Genomic DNA, 20305 nt, shown 5'->3' with positions numbered 1-20305 from the left:
ATAGTTATAACTATAGATATACAATAGATATAGTTATAACAGTAGATATACAATAGATATAGTTATAACTATAGATATACAATAGATATAGTTATAACTATAGATATACAATAGATATAGTTATAACTATAGATATACAATAGATATAGTTATAACAATAGATATAGTCATAACAATAGATATACAATAGATATACAATAGATATAGTCATAACAATAGATATACAATAGATATACAATAGATATAGTTATAACTATAGATATACAATAGATATAATATATAGTTATAACAATAGATATACAATAGATATACAATAGATATACAATAGATATACAATAGATATAGTTATAACTATAGATATACAATAGATATAATATATAGTTATAACAATAGATATACAATAGATATAATATATAGTTATAACTATAGATATACAATAGATATAATATATAGTTATAACAATAGATATACAATAGATATAATATATAGTTATAACAATAGATATACAATAGATATAATATATAGTTATAACAATAGATATACAATAGATATAATATATAGTTATATTAATGAATGTGAACTCAGCAACCGTAATTCCAGAACAGTCCCACTGTTGTAATAGTGTGATGTGTATCTTCTGACAGACTCTATGCTGAGTAAAGTCATGTTTTTATCCTAAAACGTTTTTCTACCAGAACCAAAGTGTGGATGCAGTCACTATTTAGAGCAGTTCATCTCATTAACCCAGAACTATAATCTTGTGTGATTAAGTTTTGGGTTCTTATACTACAGTAGGTGAGACACATGTTATTTGTTACAGCAGTTTCCATTGAAACGAACAGAGGAGTTTATGCAAATCAACCCTTTCTGTCTTGACATCTGAAGGAGGAGTCTCTGAAAACCTATTTAAATCAGTCTGTCCTGACTCAGCTCAGCAGTCTCCAGCCTACCAACTGGTCTCTAATAACTATTTAAAACAGTCTGTCCTGACTCAGCTCAACACTCTCCAGTCTACCAACTGGTCTCTGTAATAACTATTTAAATCAGTCTGTCCTGACTCAGCTCAACACTCTCCAGTCTACCAACTGGTCTCTAATAACTATTTAAAACAGTCTGTCCTGACTCAGCTCAACACTCTCCAGTCTACCAACTGGTCTCTGTAACTTCATCTTTGTCTCTGTGGTGTCCAGTCTTCAGGTGATGATGGGGGTATTGAATCATCTCTCTACTCTCCTCCTCCTCTCTCTCCTTCCTCCTTCTCTCTCTCATGTAGTGGTTAAGTTCAGTGATGTTCCACAGTGCCAGAAGTTCTTCCTGGAGGGGACAACTCCAAATCTCCCAGGTATTTTGGTTGGTGGGACGGTCCAGAACCAGAACCGCTACAAGCCGATCTGCCAGTTGTTCAAAAACACCTACAGGTTTGCAACTCTCTACGACACGACCAACAGGATCCCTGTGTTCTCAGCCTACACCTTCACTGGTAATATATCGGGTAGACCAAGTCAGTCCTGGATGATAGAGCCTCAGGTAGTTCTAATCTCTATTCATTCAACATGTGTATTGAATGTGTTGCATCCACTTTAACTTAAGTCTAGATCGTTAAATTGTGAACTTGTTAATGACTTAATGTCTAAACTTGTTACAGAGTTGTAATGTCTAAACTTGTGACAGAGTTGTAATGTATAAACGTGTTACAGAGTTGTAATGTCTGAACTTGTTACAGAGTTGTAATGTCTGAACTTGTTACAGAGTTGTAATGTCTGAACTTGTTACAGAGTTGTAATACAGAGTATAAACTTGTTACAGAGTTGTAATGTCTGAACTTGTTACAGAGTTGTAATGTCTGAACTTGTTACAGAGTTGTAATGTCTGAAACTCTGTTACAGAGTTGTAATGTCTGAACTTGTTACAGAGTTGTAATGTCTGAACTTGTTACAGAGTTGTAATGTCTGAACTTACAGAGTTAATGTCAGAGTTGTAATGTCTGAACTTGTTACAGAGTTGTAATGTCTGAACTTGTTACAGAGTTGTAATGTCTGAACTTGTTACAGAGTTGTAATGTCTGAACTTGTTACAGAGTTGTAATGTATAAACTTGTTACAGAGTTGTAATGTCTGAACTTGTTACAGACTTGTAATGTCTGAACTTGTTACAGAGTTGTAATGTCTGAACTTGTTACAGAGTTGTAATGTATAAACTTGTTACAGAGTTGTAATGTCTGAACTTGTTACAGAGTTGTAATGTCTGAACTTGTTACAGAGTTGTAATGTATAAACTTGTTACAGAGTTGTAATGTAATGTTACTGAACTCTGAACTTGTTACAGAGTTGTAATGTCTGAACTTGTTACAGAGTTGTAATGTCTGAACTTGTTACAGAGTTGTAATGTCTAAACTTGTTACAGAGTTGTAATGTATAAACTTGTTACAGAGTTGTAATGTCTGAACTTGTTACAGACTTGTAATGTCTGAACTTGTTACAGAGTTGTAATGTCTGAACTTGTTACAGAGTTGTAATGTCTGAACTTGTTACAGAGTTGTAATGTATAAACTTGTTACAGAGTTGTAATGTCTGAACTTGTTACAGACTTGTAATGTCTAAACTTGTTACAGAGTTGTAATGTCTGAACTTGTTACAGAGTTGTAATGTCTGAACTTGTTACAGAGTTGTAATGTATAAACTTGTTACAGAGTAATGTATAAACTTGTTACAGAGTTGTAATGTCTAAACTTGTTACAGAGTTGTAATGTCTGAACTTGTTACAGAGTTGTAATGTCTGAACTTGTTACTTGTAATGTCTGAACTTGTTACAGAGTTGTAATGTCTGAACTTGTTACAGAGTTGTAATGTCTGAACTAATGTTACTTGTTACAGAGTAATGTATAAACTTGTTACAGAGTTGTAATGTTAAACTTGTTACAGAGTTGTAATGTCTGAACTTGTTACAGAGTTGTAATGTATAAACTTGTTACAGAGTTGTAATGTCTGAACTTGTTACAGAGTTGTAATGTCTGAACTTGTTACAGAGTTGTAATGTATAAACTTGTTACAGAGTTGTAATGTCTGAACTTGTTACAGAGTTGTAATGTCTGAACTTGTTACAGAGTTTTAATGTATAAACTTGTTACAGAGTTGTAATGTCTGAACTTGTTACAGAGTTGTAATGTCTGAACTTGTTACAGAGTTGTAATGTCTGAACTTGTTACAGAGTTGTAATGTCTGAACTTGTTACAGAGTTGTAATGTCTAAACTTGTTACAGAGTTGAATGTCTGAACTTGTTACAGAGTTGTAATGTCTGAACTTGTTACAGAGTTGTAATGTCTGAACTTACAGAGTTTACAGAGTTGTAATGTCTAAACTTGTTACAGAGTTGTAATGTCTGAACTTGTTACAGAGTTGTAATGTCTGAACTTGTTACAGAGTTGTAATGTATAAACTTGTTACAGAGTTGTAATGTCTAAACTTGTTACAGTTGTAATGTCTGAAGTTGTAATGTATAAACTTGTTACAGAGTTGTAATGTTTTAATGTAATGTCTGAACTTGTTACAGAGTTGTAATGTCTAAACTTGTTACAGAGTTGTAATGTATAAACTTGTTACAGAGTTGTAATGTCTGAACTTGTTACAGAGTTGTAATGTCTGAACTTGTTACAGAGTTGTAATGTAAACTTGAACTTGTTACTTGAGTTGTAAATGTCTGAAATACAGAGTGTAATGTAAACTTGTTACAGAGTTGTAATGTATAAACTTGTTACAGAGTTGTAATGTATAAACTTGTTACAGAGTTGTAATGTCTAAACTTGTTACAGAGTTGTAATGTCTGAACTTGTTACAGAGTTGTAATGTCTAAACTTGTTACAGAGTTTTAATGTCTGAACTTGTTACAGAGTTGAGTTGGTAATGTCTGAACTTGTTACTGAGTTGTAATGTATAAACTTGTTACAGAGTTGTAATGTATAAACTTGTTACAGAGTTGTAATGTCTAAACTTGTTACAGAGTTGTAATGTATAAACTTGTTACAGAGTTGTAATGTCTAACTTGTTACAGAGTTGTAAAACTTGTTACAGAGTTGTAATGTACAGAGTTGTAAAACTTGTTACAGAGTTGTAATGTATAAACTTGTTACAGTTGAGTTAAACTTGTTATAATGTCTGAACTTGTTACAGAGTTGTAATGTCTAAACTTGTTACAGAGTTGTAATGTCTGAACTTGTTACAGAGTTGTAATGTCTGGAACTGAACTTGTTACAGAGTTGTAATGTCTGAACTTGTTACAGAGTTGTAATGTCTGAACTTGTTACAGAGTTGTAATGTATAAACTTGTTACAGAGTTGTAATGTATAAACTTGTTACAGAGTTGTAATGTCTAAACTTGTTACAGAGTTGTAATGTCTAAACTTGTTACAGAGTTGTGATGTATGAACTTGTTACAGAGTTGTAATGTCTAAACTTGTTACAGAGTTGTAATGTCTGAACTTGTTACTGAACTTGTTACAGAGTTGTAATGTCTGAAATTGTTACAGAGTTGTAATGTATAGACTTGTTACAGAGTTTTAATGTATAAACTTGTTACAGAGTTGTAATGTCTGAACTTGTTACAGAGTTGTAATGTCTAAACTTGTTACAGAGTTTTAATGTAGTTAAACTTGTTACAGAGTTGTAATGTCTGAACTTGTTACAGAGTAATGTCTGAACTTGTTACAGAGTTGTAATGTCTAAACTTGTTACAGAGTTGTAATGTCTGAACTTGTTACAGAGTTGTAATGTATAAACTTGTTACAGAGTTGTAATGTCTAAACTTGTTACAGAGTTGTAATGTCTAAAACTTGTTGAACTTGTTAGAGTTGTAATGTATAAACTTGTTACAGAGTTGTAATGTCTAAACTTGTTACAGAGTTGTAATGTCTGAACTTGTTACAGAGTTGTAATGTATAAACTTGTTACAGAGTTGTAATGTCTGAACTTGTTACAGAGTTGTATTGTATAAACTTGTTACAGAGTTGTAATGTCTAGTTGTACAACTTGTTACAGAGTTGTAATGTCTGAACTTGTTACAGAGTTGTAATGTCTAAACTTGTTACAGAGTTGTAATGTCTGAACTTGTTACAGAGTTGTAATGTATAAACTTGTTACAGACAGAGCTTGTAATGTCTAAACTTGTTACAGAGTTGTAATGTCTGAACTTGTTACAGAGTTGTAAAATGTCTGAACTTGTTACTGAGTTGTAATGTATAAACTTGTTACAGAGTTGTAATGTATAAACTTGTTACAGAGTTGTAATGTATAAACTTATAAACTTGTTACAGACTTGTAATGTCTGAACTTGTTACAGAGTTGTAATGTCTGAGAACTTGTTACAGAGTTGTAATGTATAAACTTGTTACAGAGTTTTAATGTATAAACTTGTTACAGAGTTGTAATGTCTGAACTTGTTACAGAGTTGTAATGTCTGAACTTGTTACAGAGTTGTAATGTCTAAACTTGTTACAGAGTTGTAATGTCTAAACTTGTTAATGAGTTGTAATGTCTGAACTTGTTACAGAGTTGTAATGTCTGAACTTGTTACAGAGTTGTAATGTCTAAACTTGTTACAGAGTTGTAATGTCTAAACTTGTTAATACAGAGTTGTAATGTCTGAACTTGTTACAGAGTTGTAATGTCTAAACTTGTTACAGAGTTTTAATGTCTAAACTTGTTATAAAGAGTTGTAATGTACAGATAAACTTGTTACAGAGTTGTAATGTCTGAACTTGTTACAGAGTTGTAATGTCTGAACTTGTTACAGAGTTGTAATGTCTAAACTTGTTACAGAGTTGTAATGTCTGAACTTGTTACAGAGTTGTAATGTATAAAACTTGTTACAGAGTTGTAATGTCTGAACTTGTTACAGAGTTGTAATGTCTGAACTTGTTACAGAGTTGTAATGTCTAAACTTGTTACAGAGTTGTAATTTAATGTCTGAACTTGTTACAGAGTGTAATGTAACTTGTTACAGAGTTGTAAAACTTGTTACAGAGTTGTAATGTCTGAACTTGTTACAGAGTTGTAATGTCTGAACTTGTTACAGAGTTGTAATGTCTGAACTCTGTTACAGAGTTGTAAATGTCTGTAATGAACTTGTTACAGAGTTGTCTGAACTTGTTCTGAACTTGTGAACTTGTTAAGAGTTGTTGGAACTTGTTACAGAGTTGTAAGAAGTTGTAATGTCTAAACTTGTTACAGAGTTGTAATGTCTAAACTTGTTACAGAATGTCTGAACTTGTTACAGAGTTGTAATGTCTGAACTTGTTACAGAGTTGTAATGTATAAACTTGTTACAGAGTTGTAATGTATAAACTTGTTACAGAGTTGTAATGTCTGAACTTGTTACAGAGTTGTAATGTCTGAACTTGTTACAGAGTTGTAATGTCTGAACTTGTTACAGAGTTGGAATGTCTGAACTTGTTACTGAGTTGTAATGTCTAAACTTGTTACAGAGTTGTAATGTCTGAACTTGTTACAGAGTTGTAATGTCTAAACTTGTTACAGAGTTGTAATGTCTAAACTTGTTAGAGTTGTAATGTCTGAACTTGTTACAGAGTTGTAATGTCTAAACTTGTTACAGAGTTGTAATGTATAAACTTGTTACAGAGTTTTTAATGTATAAACTTGTTACAGAGTTGTATAATGTCTGAACTTGTTACAGAGTTGTAATGTCTAAACTTGTTACAGAGTTGTAATGTCTGAACTTGTTACAGAGTTGTAATGTCTGAACTTGTTACAGAGTTGTAATGTCTGAACTTGTTACAGAGTTGTAATGTCTGAACTTGTTACAGAGTTGTAATGTATAAACTTGTTACAGAGTTGTAATGTATAAACTTGTTACAGAGTTGTAATGTCTATACTTGTTACAGAGTTGTAATGTCTAATGTTACTAAACTTGTTACAGAGTTGTGATGTATGAACTTGTTACAGAGTTGTAATGTCTAAACTTGTTACAGAGTTGTAATGTCTGAACTTGTTACAGAGTTGTAATGTCTGAAATTGTTACAGAGTTGTAATGTATAGACTTGTTACAGAGTTGTAATGTATAAACTTGTTACAGAGTTGTAATGTCTGAACTTGAACAGAGTTGTAATGTCTAAACTTGTTACAGAGTTGTAATGTCTGAACTTGTTACAGAGTTGTAATGTATAAACTTGTTACAGAGTTGTACAGAGTTGTAATGTCTGAACTTGTTACAGATATTGTTATAAACTTGTATAAACTTGTTACAGAGTTGTAATGTCTAAACTTGTTACAGAGTTGTAATGTCTGAACTTGTTACAGAGTTGTATTGTATAAACTTGTTACAGAGTTGTAATGTCTGAACTTGTTACAGAGTTGTAATGTATAAACTTGTTACAGAGTTGTAATGTCTGAACTTGTTACAGAGTTGTAATGTCTGAACTTGTTACTGAGTTGTAATGTATAAACTTGTTACAGAGTTGTAATGTATAAACTTGTTACAGAGTTGTAATGTATAAACTTGTTACAGACTTGTAATGTCTGAACTTGTTACAGAGTTGTAATGTCTGAACTTGTTACAGAGTTGTAATGTATAAACTTGTTACAGAGTTGTAATGTATAAAACTTGTTACAGAGTTGTAATGTCTGAACTTGTTACAGAGTTGTAATGTCTGAACTTGTTACAGAGTTGTAATGTCTGAACTTGTTACAGAGTTGTAATGTCTAAACTTGTTACAGAGTTGTTGTCTAGACTTGTTACAGAGTTGTAATGTCTGAACTTGTTACAGAGTTGTCTGTTACAGAGTTGTAATGTCTAAACTTGTTACAGAGTTGTAATGTCTAAACTTGTTACAGAGTTGTAAGAGTAATGTCTGAACTTGTTACAGAGTTGTAATGTCTGAACTTGTTACAGAGTTGTAATGTCTGAACTTGTTACAGAGTTGTAATGTCTAAACTTGTTACAGAGTTGTAATGTCTAAATGTCTAAACTTGTTACAGAGTTGTAATGTCTGAACTTGTTACAGAGTTGTAATGTCTGAACTTGTTACAGAGTTGTAATGTCTGAACTTGTTACAGAGTTGTAATGTCTAAACTTGTTACAGAGTTGTAATGTAAACTTGTTACAGAGTTGTAATGTCTGAACTTGTTAAGAGTTGTAATGTCTGAACTTGTTACAGAGTTGTAATGTCTAAACTTGTTACAGAGTTGTAATGTCTGAACTTGTTTACAGAGTTGTAATGTCTAAACTTGTTACAGAGTTGTAATGTCTAAACTTGTTACAGAGTTGTAATGTCTGAACTTGTTACAGAGTTGTAATGTCTAAACTTGTTACAGAGTTGTAATGTCTAAACTTGTTACAGAGTTGTAATGTCTGAACTTGTTACAGAGTTGTAATGTCTAAACAGAGTTGTAATGTCTGAACTTATTTACAGAGTTGTAATGTCTAAACTTGTTACAGAGTTGTAATGTCTGAACTTGTTACAGAGTTGTAATGTCTGAACTTGTTACAGAGTAATGTCTAAACTTGTTACAGAGTTGTAATGTCTGAACTTGTTACAGAGTTGTAATGTCTGAAATTTACAGAGTTGTAATGTCTGAACTTGTTAAGAGTTGTAATGTCTAAACTTGTTACAGAGTTGTAATGTCTAAACTTGTTACAGAGTTGTAATGTCTACAGAGTTGTAATGTCTGAACTTGTTACAGAGTTGTAATGTATAAACTTGTTACAGAGTTGTAATGTCTAAACTTGTTACAGAGTTGTAATGTCTAAACTTGTTACAGAGTTGTAATGTCTGAACTTGTTACAGAGTTGTAATGTCTGAACTTGTTACAGAGTTGTAATGTCTGAACTTGTTACAGAGTTGTAATGTCTGAACTTGTTACAGAGTTGTAATGTCTGAACTTATTTACAGAGTTGTAATGTCTAAACTTGTTACAGAGTTGTAATGTCTGAACTTGTTACAGAGTTGTAATGTCTAAAACTTGTTACAGAGTTGTAATGTCTAAACTTGTTACAGAGTTGTAATGTCTGAACTTGTTACAGAGTTGTAATGTCTAAACTTGTTACAGAGTTGTAATGTCTAAACTTGTTACAGAGTTGTAATGTCTGAACTTGTTACAGAGTTGTAAGTCTAAACTTGTTACAGAGTTGTAATGTTGTAATGTCTGAACTTGTTACAGAGTTGTAATGTCTAAACTTGTTGCAGAGTTGTAATGTCTGAACTTGTTACAGAGTTGTAATGTCTAAACTTGTTAATGAGTTGTAATGTCTGAACTTGTTACAGAGTTGTAATGTCTGAACTTGTTACAGAGTTGTAATGTCTGAACTTGTTAGAGTTGTAATGTCTGAACTTGTTACAGAGTTGTAATGTCTGAACTTTACAGAGTTGTAAACTTGTTAAACTTGTTACAGAGTTGTAATGTCTGAACTTGTTACAGAGTTGTAATGTCTAAACTTGTTACAGAGTTGTAATGTCTGAACTTGTTACAGAGTTGTAATGTCTGAACTTGTTACAGAGTTGTAATGTCTAAACTTGTTACAGAGTTGTAATGTCTGAACTTGTTACAGAGTTGTAATGTCTGAACTTGTTACAGAGTTGTAATGTCTAAACTTGTTACAGAGTTGTAATGTCTGAACTTGTTACAGAGTTGTAATGTCTAAACTTGTTACAGAGTTGTAATGTCTGAACTTGTTACAGAGTTGTAATGTCAAACTTGTTACAGAGTTATAATGTCTGAACTTGTTACAGACTTGTATACAGGTTGTAATGTCTAAACTTGATATTTACAGAGTTGTAATGTCTGAACTTGTTACAGAGTTGTAATGTCTGAACTTGTTACAGAGTTGTAATGTCAAACTTGTTACAGAGTTGTAATGTCTGGAACTTGTTACAGAGTTGTAATGTCTGGAACTTTTTGTTGTAATGTCTAAGACTTGTTACAGAGTTGTAATGTCTAAACTTGTTACAGAGTTGTAATGTCTAAACTTGTTACAGAGTTGTAATGTCTAAACTTGTTACAGAGTTGTAATGTCTAACTTGTTACAGAGTTGTAATGTCTAAACTTGTTACAGAGTTGTAATGTCTGAACTTGTTACAGAGTTGTAATGTCTGAACTTGTTACAGAGTTGTAATGTCTGAACTTGTTACAGAGTTGTAATGTCTGAACTTGTTACAGAGTTGTAATGTCTGGAAGAGTTGTAATGTCTGAACTTGTTACAGAGTTGTAATGTCTGAACTTGTTACAGAGTTGTAATGTCTAAAACTAATGTTAAACTTGTTACAGAGTTGTAATGTCTGAACTTGTTACAGAGTTGTAATGTCTGAACTTGTTACTAATGTCTAAACTTGTTAGAGTTGTAATGTCTGAACTTGTTACAGAGTTGTAATGTCTGAACATTGTTACAGAGTTTGTTGGAACTTGTTACAGAGTTGTAATGTCTGAACTTGTTACAGAGTTGTAATGTCTAAACTTGTTAATGAGTTGTAATGTCTGAACTTGTTACAGAGTTGTAATGTCTAAACTTGTTACAGAGTTGTAATGTCTAAACTTGTTGCAGAGTTGTAATGTCTGAACTTGTTACAGAGTTGTAATGTCTGAACTTGTTACAGAGTTGTAATGTCTAAACTTGTTAATGAGTTGTAATGTCTGGAACTTGTTACAGAGTTGTAATGTCTAAACTTGTTACAGAGTTGTAATGTATAAACTTGTTACAGAGTTGTAATGTCTGAACTTGTTACAGAGTTGTAATGTCTGAACTTGTTACAGAGTTGTAATGTCTAAACTTGTTACAGAGTTGTAATGTCTGAACTTGTTACAGAGTTGTAATGTCTAAACTTGTTACAGAGTTGTAATGTCTGAACTTGTTACAGAGTTATAATGTCTAAACTTGTTACAGAGTTGTAATGTCTAAACTTGTTACAGAGTTGTAATGTCTGAACTTGTTACAGAGTTGTAATGTCTGAACTTGTTACAGAGTTGTAATGTCTGAACTTGTTACAGAGTTGTAATGTCTAAACTTGTTACAGAGTTGTAATGTCTAAACTTGTTACAGAGTTGTAATGTCTGAACTTGTTACAGAGTTGTAATGTCTAAACTTGTTACAGAGTTGTGTAATGTCAGAGTTGTAATGTCAAACTTGTTACAGAGTTGTAATGTCTAAAACTTGTTACAGAGTTGTAATGTCTGAACTTGTTACAGAGTTGTTGTAATGTCTGTCTGAACTTTGTTACAGAGTTGCTTAATGTCTGAACTTGTTTACAGAGTTGTAATGTCTAAAACTTGTTACAGAGTTGTAATGTATAAACTTGTTACAGAGTTGTAATGTCTGAACTTGTTACAGAGTTGTAATGTCTTGTTACAGAGTTGTAACTGAACTTGTTACAGAGTTGTAATGTCTAAACTTGTTACAGAGTTGTAATGTCTGAACTTGTTACAGAGTTGTAATGTCTGAACTTGTTACAGAGTTGTAATGTCTAAACTTGTTACAGAGTTGTAATGTCTGAACTTGTTACATGAGTTGAACTTAATGTCTGAACTTGTTAATGAGTTGTAATGTCTGAACTTGTTACAGAGTTGTAATGTGGAACTTGTTAAACTTGTTACAGAGTTGTAATGTCTAAACTTGTTACAGAGTTGTAATGTCTGAACTTGTTACAGAGTTGTAATGTCTGAACTTGTTAAACTTGTTACAGAGTTGTAATGTCTAAACTTGTTACAGAGTTGTAATGTCTGAACTTGTTCTGAACAGAGTTGTTACAGAGTTGTAATGTCTCTTGTTACAGAGTTGTAATGTCTGAACTTGTTACAGAGTTGTAATGTCTGAACTTGTTACAGAGTTGTAATGTCTAAACTTGTTGTTACAGAGTTGTAATGTCTGAACTTGTTACAGAGTTGTAATGTCTAAACTTGTTACAGAGTTGTAATGTCTGAACTTGTTACAGAGTTTTAATGTCTAAACTTGTTACAGAGTTGTAATGTCTGAACTTGTGTCTAAACTTGTTAGAGTTGTAATGTCTAAACTTGTTACAGAGTTGTAATGTCTGAACTTGTTAATGAGTTGTAATGTCTGAACTTGTTACAGAGTTGTAATGTCTAAACTTGTTACAGAGTTGTAATGTCTGAACTTGTTAATGAGTTGTAATGTCTGAACTTGTTACAGAGTTGTAATGTCTAAACTTGTTACAGAGTTGTAAACTTGTTACAGAGTTGTAATGTCTAAACTTGTTACAGAGTTGTAATGTCTAAACTTGTTACAGAGTTGTAATGTCTGAACTTGTTACAGAGTTGTAATGTAAACTTGTTAAACTTGTTACAGAGTTGTAATGTCTGAACTTGTTACAGAGTTGTAATGTCTAAACTTGTTACAGAGTTGTAATGTCTGAACTTGTTACAGAGTTGTAATGTCTGAACTTGTTACAGAGTTGTAATGTTACAGAGTTGTAATGTCTAAACTTGTTACAGAGTTGTAATGTCTAATGTCTGTATAAACTTGTTACAGAGTTGTAATGTCTGAACTTGTTACAGAGTTGTAATGTCTGAACTTGTTACAGAGTTGTAATAAACTTGTTCTAAAACTTGTTACAGAGTTGTAATGTCTAAACTTGTTACAGAGTTGTAATGTCTAAACTTGTTACAGAGTTGTAATGTCTGAACTTGTTACAGAGTTGTAATGTCTGAACTTGTTACAGAGTTGTAATGTAAACTTGTTACAGAGTTGTAATGTATAAACTTGTTACAGAGTTGTAATGTCTGAACTTGTTACAGAGTTGTAATGTCTGAACTTGTTACAGAACTTGTTACAGAGTTGTAATGTCTGAACTTGTTACAGAGTTGTAATGTCTGTTACAGAGTTGTAATGTCTGAACTTGTTACAGAGTTGTAATGTCTAAACTTGTTACAGAGTTGTAATGTCTGAACTTGTTACAGAGTTGTAATGTCTGAACTTGTTACAGAGTTGTAATGTAACTTGTTACAGAGTTGTAATGTCTGAACTTGTTACAGAGTTGTAATGTCTGGAACTTGTTACAGAGTTTAATGTCTGAACTTGTTACAGAGTAATGTTGTAATGTCTGAACTTGTTACAGAGTTGTAATGTCTAAACTTGTTACAGAGTTGTAATGTCTGAACTTGTTACAGAGTTGTAATGTCTGAACTTGTTACACAAATGTCTAAACTTGTTACAGAGTTGTAATGTCTAAACTTGTTACAGAGTTTGTAATGTCTAAACTTGTTACAGAGTTGTAATGTCTGAACTTGTTACAGAGTTGTAATGTCTAAACTTGTTACAGAGTTGTAATGTCTGAACTTGTTACAGAGTTGTAATGTCTAAACTTGTTACAGAGTTGTAATGTCTGAACTTGTTACAGAGTTGTAATGTCTGTAATGTCTAAAACTTGTTACAGAGTTGTAATGTCTAAACTTGTTACAGAGTTGTAATGTCTGAACTTGTTACAGAGTTGTAATGTCTAAACTTGTTACAGAGTTGTAATGTCTAAACTTGTTACAGAGTTGTAATGTCTGAACTTGTTACAGAGTTGTAATGTCTGAACTTGTTACAGAGTTGTAATGTCTGAACTTGTTACAGAGTTGTAATGTCTGAACTTGTTACAGAGTTGTAATGTATAAACTTGTTACAGAGTTGTAATGTCTGAACTTGTTACAGAGTTGTAATGTCTGAACTTGTTACAGAGTTGTAATGTCTGAACTTGTTACAGAGTTGTAATGTCTGAAACAGAGTTGTAATGTCACAGAGTTGTAATGAACTTGTTACAGAGTTGTAATGTCTGAACTTGTTACAGAGTTGTAATGTCTGAACTTGTTACAGAGTTGTGTTACAGAATGTCTGAACTTGTTACAGAGTTGTAATGTTAAACAGAGTTGTAATGTCTGAACTTGTTACAGAGTTGTAATGTCTGAACTTGTTACAGAGTTGTAATGTCTAAACTTGTTACAGAGTTGTAATGTCTGAACTTGTTACAGAGTTGTAATGTTCTAAAACTTGTTAATGAGTTGTAATGTCTGAACAGAGTTGTAATGTCTAAACTTGTTACAGAGTTGTAATGTCTAAACTTGTTACAGAGTTGTAATGTCTAAACTTGTTACAGAGTTGTAATGTCTAAACTTGTTACAGAGTTGTAATGTCTGAACTTGTTACAGAGTTGTAATGTCTGAACTTGTTACAGAGTTGTAATGTCTGTTACAGAGTTGTAATGTCTAAACTTGTTACAGAGTTGTAATGTCTGAACTTGTTACAGAGTTGTAATGTCTGAACTTGTTACAGAGTTGTAATGTCTGAACTTGTTACAGAGTTGTAATGTCTGAACTTGTTACAGAGTTGTAATGTCTGAACTTGTTACAGAGTTGTAATGTCTGAACTTGTTACAGAGTTGTAATGTCTGAACTTGTTACAGAGTTGTTGTAAATGTCTGAACTTGTTACAGAGTTGTAATGTCTGAACTTGTTACAGAGTTGTAATGTCTAAACTTGTTACAGAGTTGTAATGTCTGAACTTGTTACAGAGTTGTAATGTCTGAACTTGTTACAGAGTTGTAATGTCTAAACTTGTTACAGAGTTGTAATGTCTGAACTTGTTACAGAGTTGTAATGTCTGAACTTGTTACAGAGTTGTAATGTCTAAACTTGTTACAGAGTTGTAATGTCTAAACTAATGTTACAGAGTTGTAATGTCTGAAGAGTTGTAATGTCTGAACTTGTTACAGAGTTGTAATGTCTGAACTTGTTACAGAGTTGTAATGTCTAAACTTGTTACAGAGTTGTAATGTCTGAACTTGTTACAGAGTTGTAATGTCTAAACTTGTTACAGAGTTGTAATGTCTGAACTTGTTACAGAGTTGTAATGTCTAAACTTGTTACAGAGTTGTAATGTCTGAACTTGTTACAGAGTTGTAATGTCTGAACTTGTTACAGAGTTGTAATGTCTGAACTTGTTACAGAGTTTGTAATGTCTAAACTTGTTACAGAGTTGTAATGTCTGTTACAACTTGTAATGTATAAACTTGTTACAGAGTTGTAATGTATAAACTTGTTACAGAGTTGTAATGTCTGAACTTGTTACAGAGTTGTAATGTCTGAACTTGTTACAGAGTTGTAATGTATAAACTTGTTACAGAGTTGTAATGTAAACTGTAATGTCTGAACTTGTTACAGAGTTGTAAATGTCTGAACTTGTTACAGAGTTGTAATGTCTGGAACTTGTTACAGAGTTGTAATGTCTGAACTTGTTACAGAGTTGTTACACTTGTTACAGAGTTGTAATGTCTAAACTTGTTACAGAGTTGTAATGTCTGGAACTTGTTACAGAGTTGTAATGTCTGAACTTGTTACAGAGTTGTAATGTCTAAACTTGTTACAGAGTTGTAATGTCTGAACTTGTTACAGAGTTGTAATGTCTGAACTTGTTACAGAGTTGTAATGTCTAAACTTGTTACAGAGTTGTAATGTCTGAACTTGTTACAGAGTTGTAATGTATAAACTTGTTACAGAGTTGTAATGTCTAAACTTGTTACAGAGTTGTAATGTCTGAACTTGTTACAGAGTTGTAATGTAATGTCTAAACTTGTTACAGAGTTGTAATGTCTAAACTTGTTACAGAGTTGTAATGTCTAAACTTGTTACAGAGTTGTAATGTCTAAACTTGTTACAGAGTTGTAATGTCTGAAACAGAGTTGTAATGTCTAAACAGAGTTGTAATGTCTGAACTTGTTACAGAGTTGTAATGTCTAAACTTGTTACAGAGTTGTAATGTCTGAACTTGTTACAGAGTTGTAATGTATAAACTTGTTACAGAGTTGTAATGTCTGAACTTGTTACAGAGTTGTAATGTCTAAACTTGTTACAGAGTTGTAATGTCTAATGTTACTGAACTTGTTACAGAGTTGTAATGTCTGAACTTGTTGTGATATTGTTACAGAGTTGTAATGTATAAACTTGTTACAGAGTTGTAATGTCTGAACTTGTTACATGAGTTGTAATGTCTGAACTTGTTACAGAGTTGTAATGTCTAAACTTGTTACAGAGTTGTAATGTCTGAACTTGTTACAGAGTTGTAATGTCTGAACTTGTTACAGAGTTGTAATGTCTAAACTTGTTACAGAGTTGTAATGTCTAAACTTGTTACAGAGTTGTAATGTCTGAACTTGTTACAGAGTTGTAATGTCTGAACTTGTTACAGAGTTGTAATGTCTAAACTTGTTACAGAGTTGTAATGTCTGAACTTGTTACAGAGTTGTAATGTCAAACTTGTTACAGAGTAATGTCTAATGTTACAGAGTTGTAATGTCTAAACTTGTTACAGAGTTGTAATGTCTAAACTTGTTACAGAGTTGTAAAACTTGTTACAGAGTTGTAATGTCTGAACTTGTTACAGAGTTGTAACTTGTTACTGTCTAAACTTGTTACAGAGTTTTAATGTCTGAACTTGTTACAGAGTTGTAATGTATAAATGTCTAAACTTGTTACAGAGTTGTAATGTCTGAACAGATATTGTTAGAGTTGTAATGTATAAACTTGTTACAGAGTTGTAATGTCTAAACTTGTTACAGAGTTGTAATGTCTAAACTTGTTACAGAGTTGTAATGTCTGGAACTTGTTACAGAGTTGTAAATGTATAAACCGGAACTTGTTACAGAGTTGTAATGTCTAAACTTGTTACAGAGTTGTAATGTCTGAACTTGTTGTTACAGAGTTGTAATGTCTAAACTTGTTACAGAGTTGTAATGTCTAAAACTTGTTACAGAGTTGTAATGTCTGAACTTGTTACAGAGTTGTAATGTCTAAACTTGTTACAGAGTTGTAATGTCTGAACTTGTTACAGAGTTGTAATGTCTAAACTTGTTACAGAGTTGTAATGTCTGAACTTGTTACAGAGTTGTAATGTCTGAACTTGTTACAGAGTTGTAATGTCTAAACTTGTTACAGAGTTGTAATGTCTAAACTTGTTACAGAGTTGTAATGTCTAAACTTGTTACAGAGTTGTAATGTCTAAACTTGTTACAGAGTTGTAATGTATAAACTTGTTACAGAGTTGTAATGTCTGAACTTGTTACAGAGTTGTAAATGTCTGAACTTGTTACAGAGTTGTAATGTCTGAACTTGTTACAGAGTTGTAATGTCTGGAACTTGTTAATGAGTTGTAATGTCTGAACTTGTTACAGAGTTGTAAATGTCTGAACTTGTTACAGAGTTGTAATGTCTAAACTTGTTACAGAGTTGTAATGTCTGAACTTGTTACAGAGTTGTAATGTCTGAACTTGTTACAGAGTTGTAATGTCTAAACTTGTTACAGAGTTGTAATGTATAAACTTGTTACAGAGTTTTAATGTCTGAACTTGTTACAGAGTTTTAATGTCTGAACTTGTTACAGAGTTGTAATGTATAAACTTGTTACAGAGTTGTAATGTCTGAACTTGTTACAGAGTTGTAATGTCTGAAACTTGTTACAGAGTTGTAATGTCTGAACTTGTTACAGAGTTGTAATGTCTAAACTTGTTACAGAGTTGTAATGTCTGAACTTGTTACAGAGTTGTAATGTCTAAACTTGTTACAGAGTTGTAATGTCTGAACTTGTTACAGAGTTGTAATGTCTAAACTTTGTTACAGAGTTGTAATGTCTGAACTTGTTACAGAGTTGTAATGTCTAAACTTGTTACAGAGTTATAATGTCTGAACTTGTTACAGAGTGAACTTGTGATATTGTTAATGTAATGTAATAAAATTGTTACTTGTTAAGAGTTGTAATGTATAGAACTTGTGATATTGTTAGAGTTGTAATGTATAAACTAAACTTGTTACAGAGTTGTAATGTCTGAACTTGTTACAGAGTTGTAATGTCTGAACTTGTTACAGAGTTGTAATGTCTAAACTTGTTACAGAGTTGTAATGTCTGAACTTGTTACAGATGAGTTGTAATGTAATAAACTTGTTACAGAGTTGTAATGTATAAACTTGTTACAGAGTTGTAGAGTTGTAATGTCTAAACTTGTTACAGAGTTGTATTGTCTGAACTTGTTACAGAGTTGTAATGTCTGAACTTGTTACAGAGTTGTAATGTATAAACTTGTTACAGAGTTGTAATGTCTGGAACTTGTTACAGAGTTGTAATGTCTAAACTTGTTACTGAGTTGTAATGTCTAAACTTGTTACAGAGCTGTAATGTATAAACTTGTTACAGAGTTGTAATGTCTAAACTTGTTACAGAGTTGTAATGTCTGAACTTGTTAAGCAGAGTTGTAAATGTCTGGAACTTACAGAGTTGTAATGTATAAACTTGTTACAGAGTTTTAATGTATAAACTTGTTACAGAGTTGTAATGTCTAAACTGTTACAGAGTTGTAATGTTCAAACTTGTTACAGAGTTGTAATGTCTAAACTTGTTACAGAGTTGTAATGTCTAAACTTGTTAAGAGTTGTAATGTCTGAACTTGTTATAGAGTTGTAATGTCTGAACTTGTTACAGAGTTGCAATGTATAAACTTGTTACAGAGTTGTAATGTCTAAACTTGTTAATGAGTTGTAATGTCTGAAACTTGTTACAGAGTTGTAATGTCTGAACTTGTTACAGAGTTTTAATGTCTGAACTTGTTACAGAGTTGTAATGTATAAACTTGTTACAGAGTTGTAATGTCTGAACTTGTTACAGAGTTGTAATGTCTGAACTTGTTACAGAGTTGTAATGTCTAAACTTGTTACAGAGTTGTAATGTCTGAACTTGTTACAGAGTTGTAATGTCTGAACTTGTTACAGAGTTGTAATGTCTAAACTTGTTACAGAGTTGTAATGTCTAAACTGTTACAGAGTTGTAAATGTCTGAACCTGTTACAGAGTTGTAATGTATGAACTTGTTACAGAGTTGTAATGTCTGAACTTGTTACAGAGTTGTAATGTCTAAACTTGTTACAGAGTTGTAATGTCTAAACTTGTTACAGAGTTGTAATGTCTGTTAACTTGTTACAGAGTTGTAATGTCTAAACTTGTTACAGAGTTGTAATGTCTGAACTTACAGAGAGTTGTAATGTATAAACTTGTTACAGAGTTGTAATGTCTGAACTTGTTACAGAGTCTGTAATGTCTGAACTTGTTACTGAGTTGTAATGTATAAACTTGTTACAGAGTTGTAATGTATAAACTTGTTACAGAGTTGTAATGTCTGAACTTGTTACAGAGTTGCAATGTCTGAACTTGTTACAGAGTTGTAATGTCTGAACTTGTTACAGAGTTGGAATGTCTAAACTTGTTACTTGTTACAGAGTTGTAATGTATAAACTTGTTACAGAGTTGTAATGTCTAAACTTGTTACAGAGTTGTAATGTCTAAACTTGTTACAGAGTTTTAATGTATAAACTTGTTAATGAGTTGTAATGTCTAAACTTGTTACAGAGTTGTAATGTCTAAACTTGTTACAGAGTTGTAATGTCTAAACTTGTTACAGAGTTGTAATGTCTGAACTTGTTACAGAGTTTTAATGTATAAACTTGTTACAGAGTTGTAATGTCTAAACTTGTTACAGAGTTGTAATGTCTTGTTAAAACTAAACTTGTTACAGAGTTGTAATGTCTGAACTTGTTAAGAGTTGTAATGTCTGTCTAAACTTGTTACAGAGTTGTAATGTCTGAACTTGTTACAGAGTTGTAATGTCTGAACTTGTTACAGAGTTTTAATGTATAAACTTGTTACAGAGTTGTAATGTCTGAACTTGTTACAGAGTTGTAATGTCTAAACAGAGTTGTTACAGAGTTTTAAGAGTTGTAATGTCTAAACTTGTTACAGAGTTGTAATGTCTGAACTTGTTACAGAGTTGTAATGTCTGAACTTGTTACAGAGTTTTAATGTAATGTCTGAAACTAATGTTAACTTGTTACAGTTGTAATGTCTAAACTTGTTACAGAGTTGTAATGTCTGAACTTGTTACAGAGTTGTAATGTCTGAACTTGTTACAGAGTAATGTCTAACTTGTTACAGAGTTGTAATGTATAAACTTGTTAACTAAAGAGTTGTAATGTCTGAACTTGTGATATTGTTGAAGTTGTAATGTATAAACTTGTTACAGAGTTGTAATGTCTAAACTTGTTTGAGTTGTAATGTCTGAACTTGTTACTAATGTTACAGAGTTGTAATGTCTGAACTTGTTACAGAGTAATGTAACTTGTTCAGAGTTGTAATGTCTAAACTTGTTACAGAGTTGTAATGTCTAAAACTTGTTACAGAGTTGTAATGTCTGAACTTGTTACAGAGTTGTAATGTCTGAACTTGTTACAGAGTTGTAATGTCTAAACTTGTTACAGAGTTGTAATGTTCAGAG

General features: G+C 32.1%; 1 protein-coding gene across 1 annotated transcript in view; it reads left to right on the top strand.

Moving 5' to 3' along the window:
- The first annotated feature begins 924 nt into the window (after window positions 1-924).
- LOC127915547 (endonuclease domain-containing 1 protein-like) overlaps window positions 925-20305 on the top strand; it is a 31208-nt gene continuing 11827 nt past the window's right edge. Inside the window, exon 1 of the mRNA XM_052495720.1 lies at window positions 925-1527. Coding sequence (XP_052351680.1) covers window positions 1201-1527 — 327 coding nt within the window. The 5' untranslated portion in view covers window positions 925-1200. The remainder of the gene's footprint in view (window positions 1528-20305) is intronic.

Source organism: Oncorhynchus keta, chromosome 35 (assembly GCF_023373465.1).
Source record: "Oncorhynchus keta strain PuntledgeMale-10-30-2019 chromosome 35, Oket_V2, whole genome shotgun sequence".
NCBI classification, from domain to species: Eukaryota; Metazoa; Chordata; class Actinopteri; order Salmoniformes; family Salmonidae; genus Oncorhynchus; species Oncorhynchus keta.
This window is presented reverse-complemented; position numbering and strand designations above follow the sequence as displayed.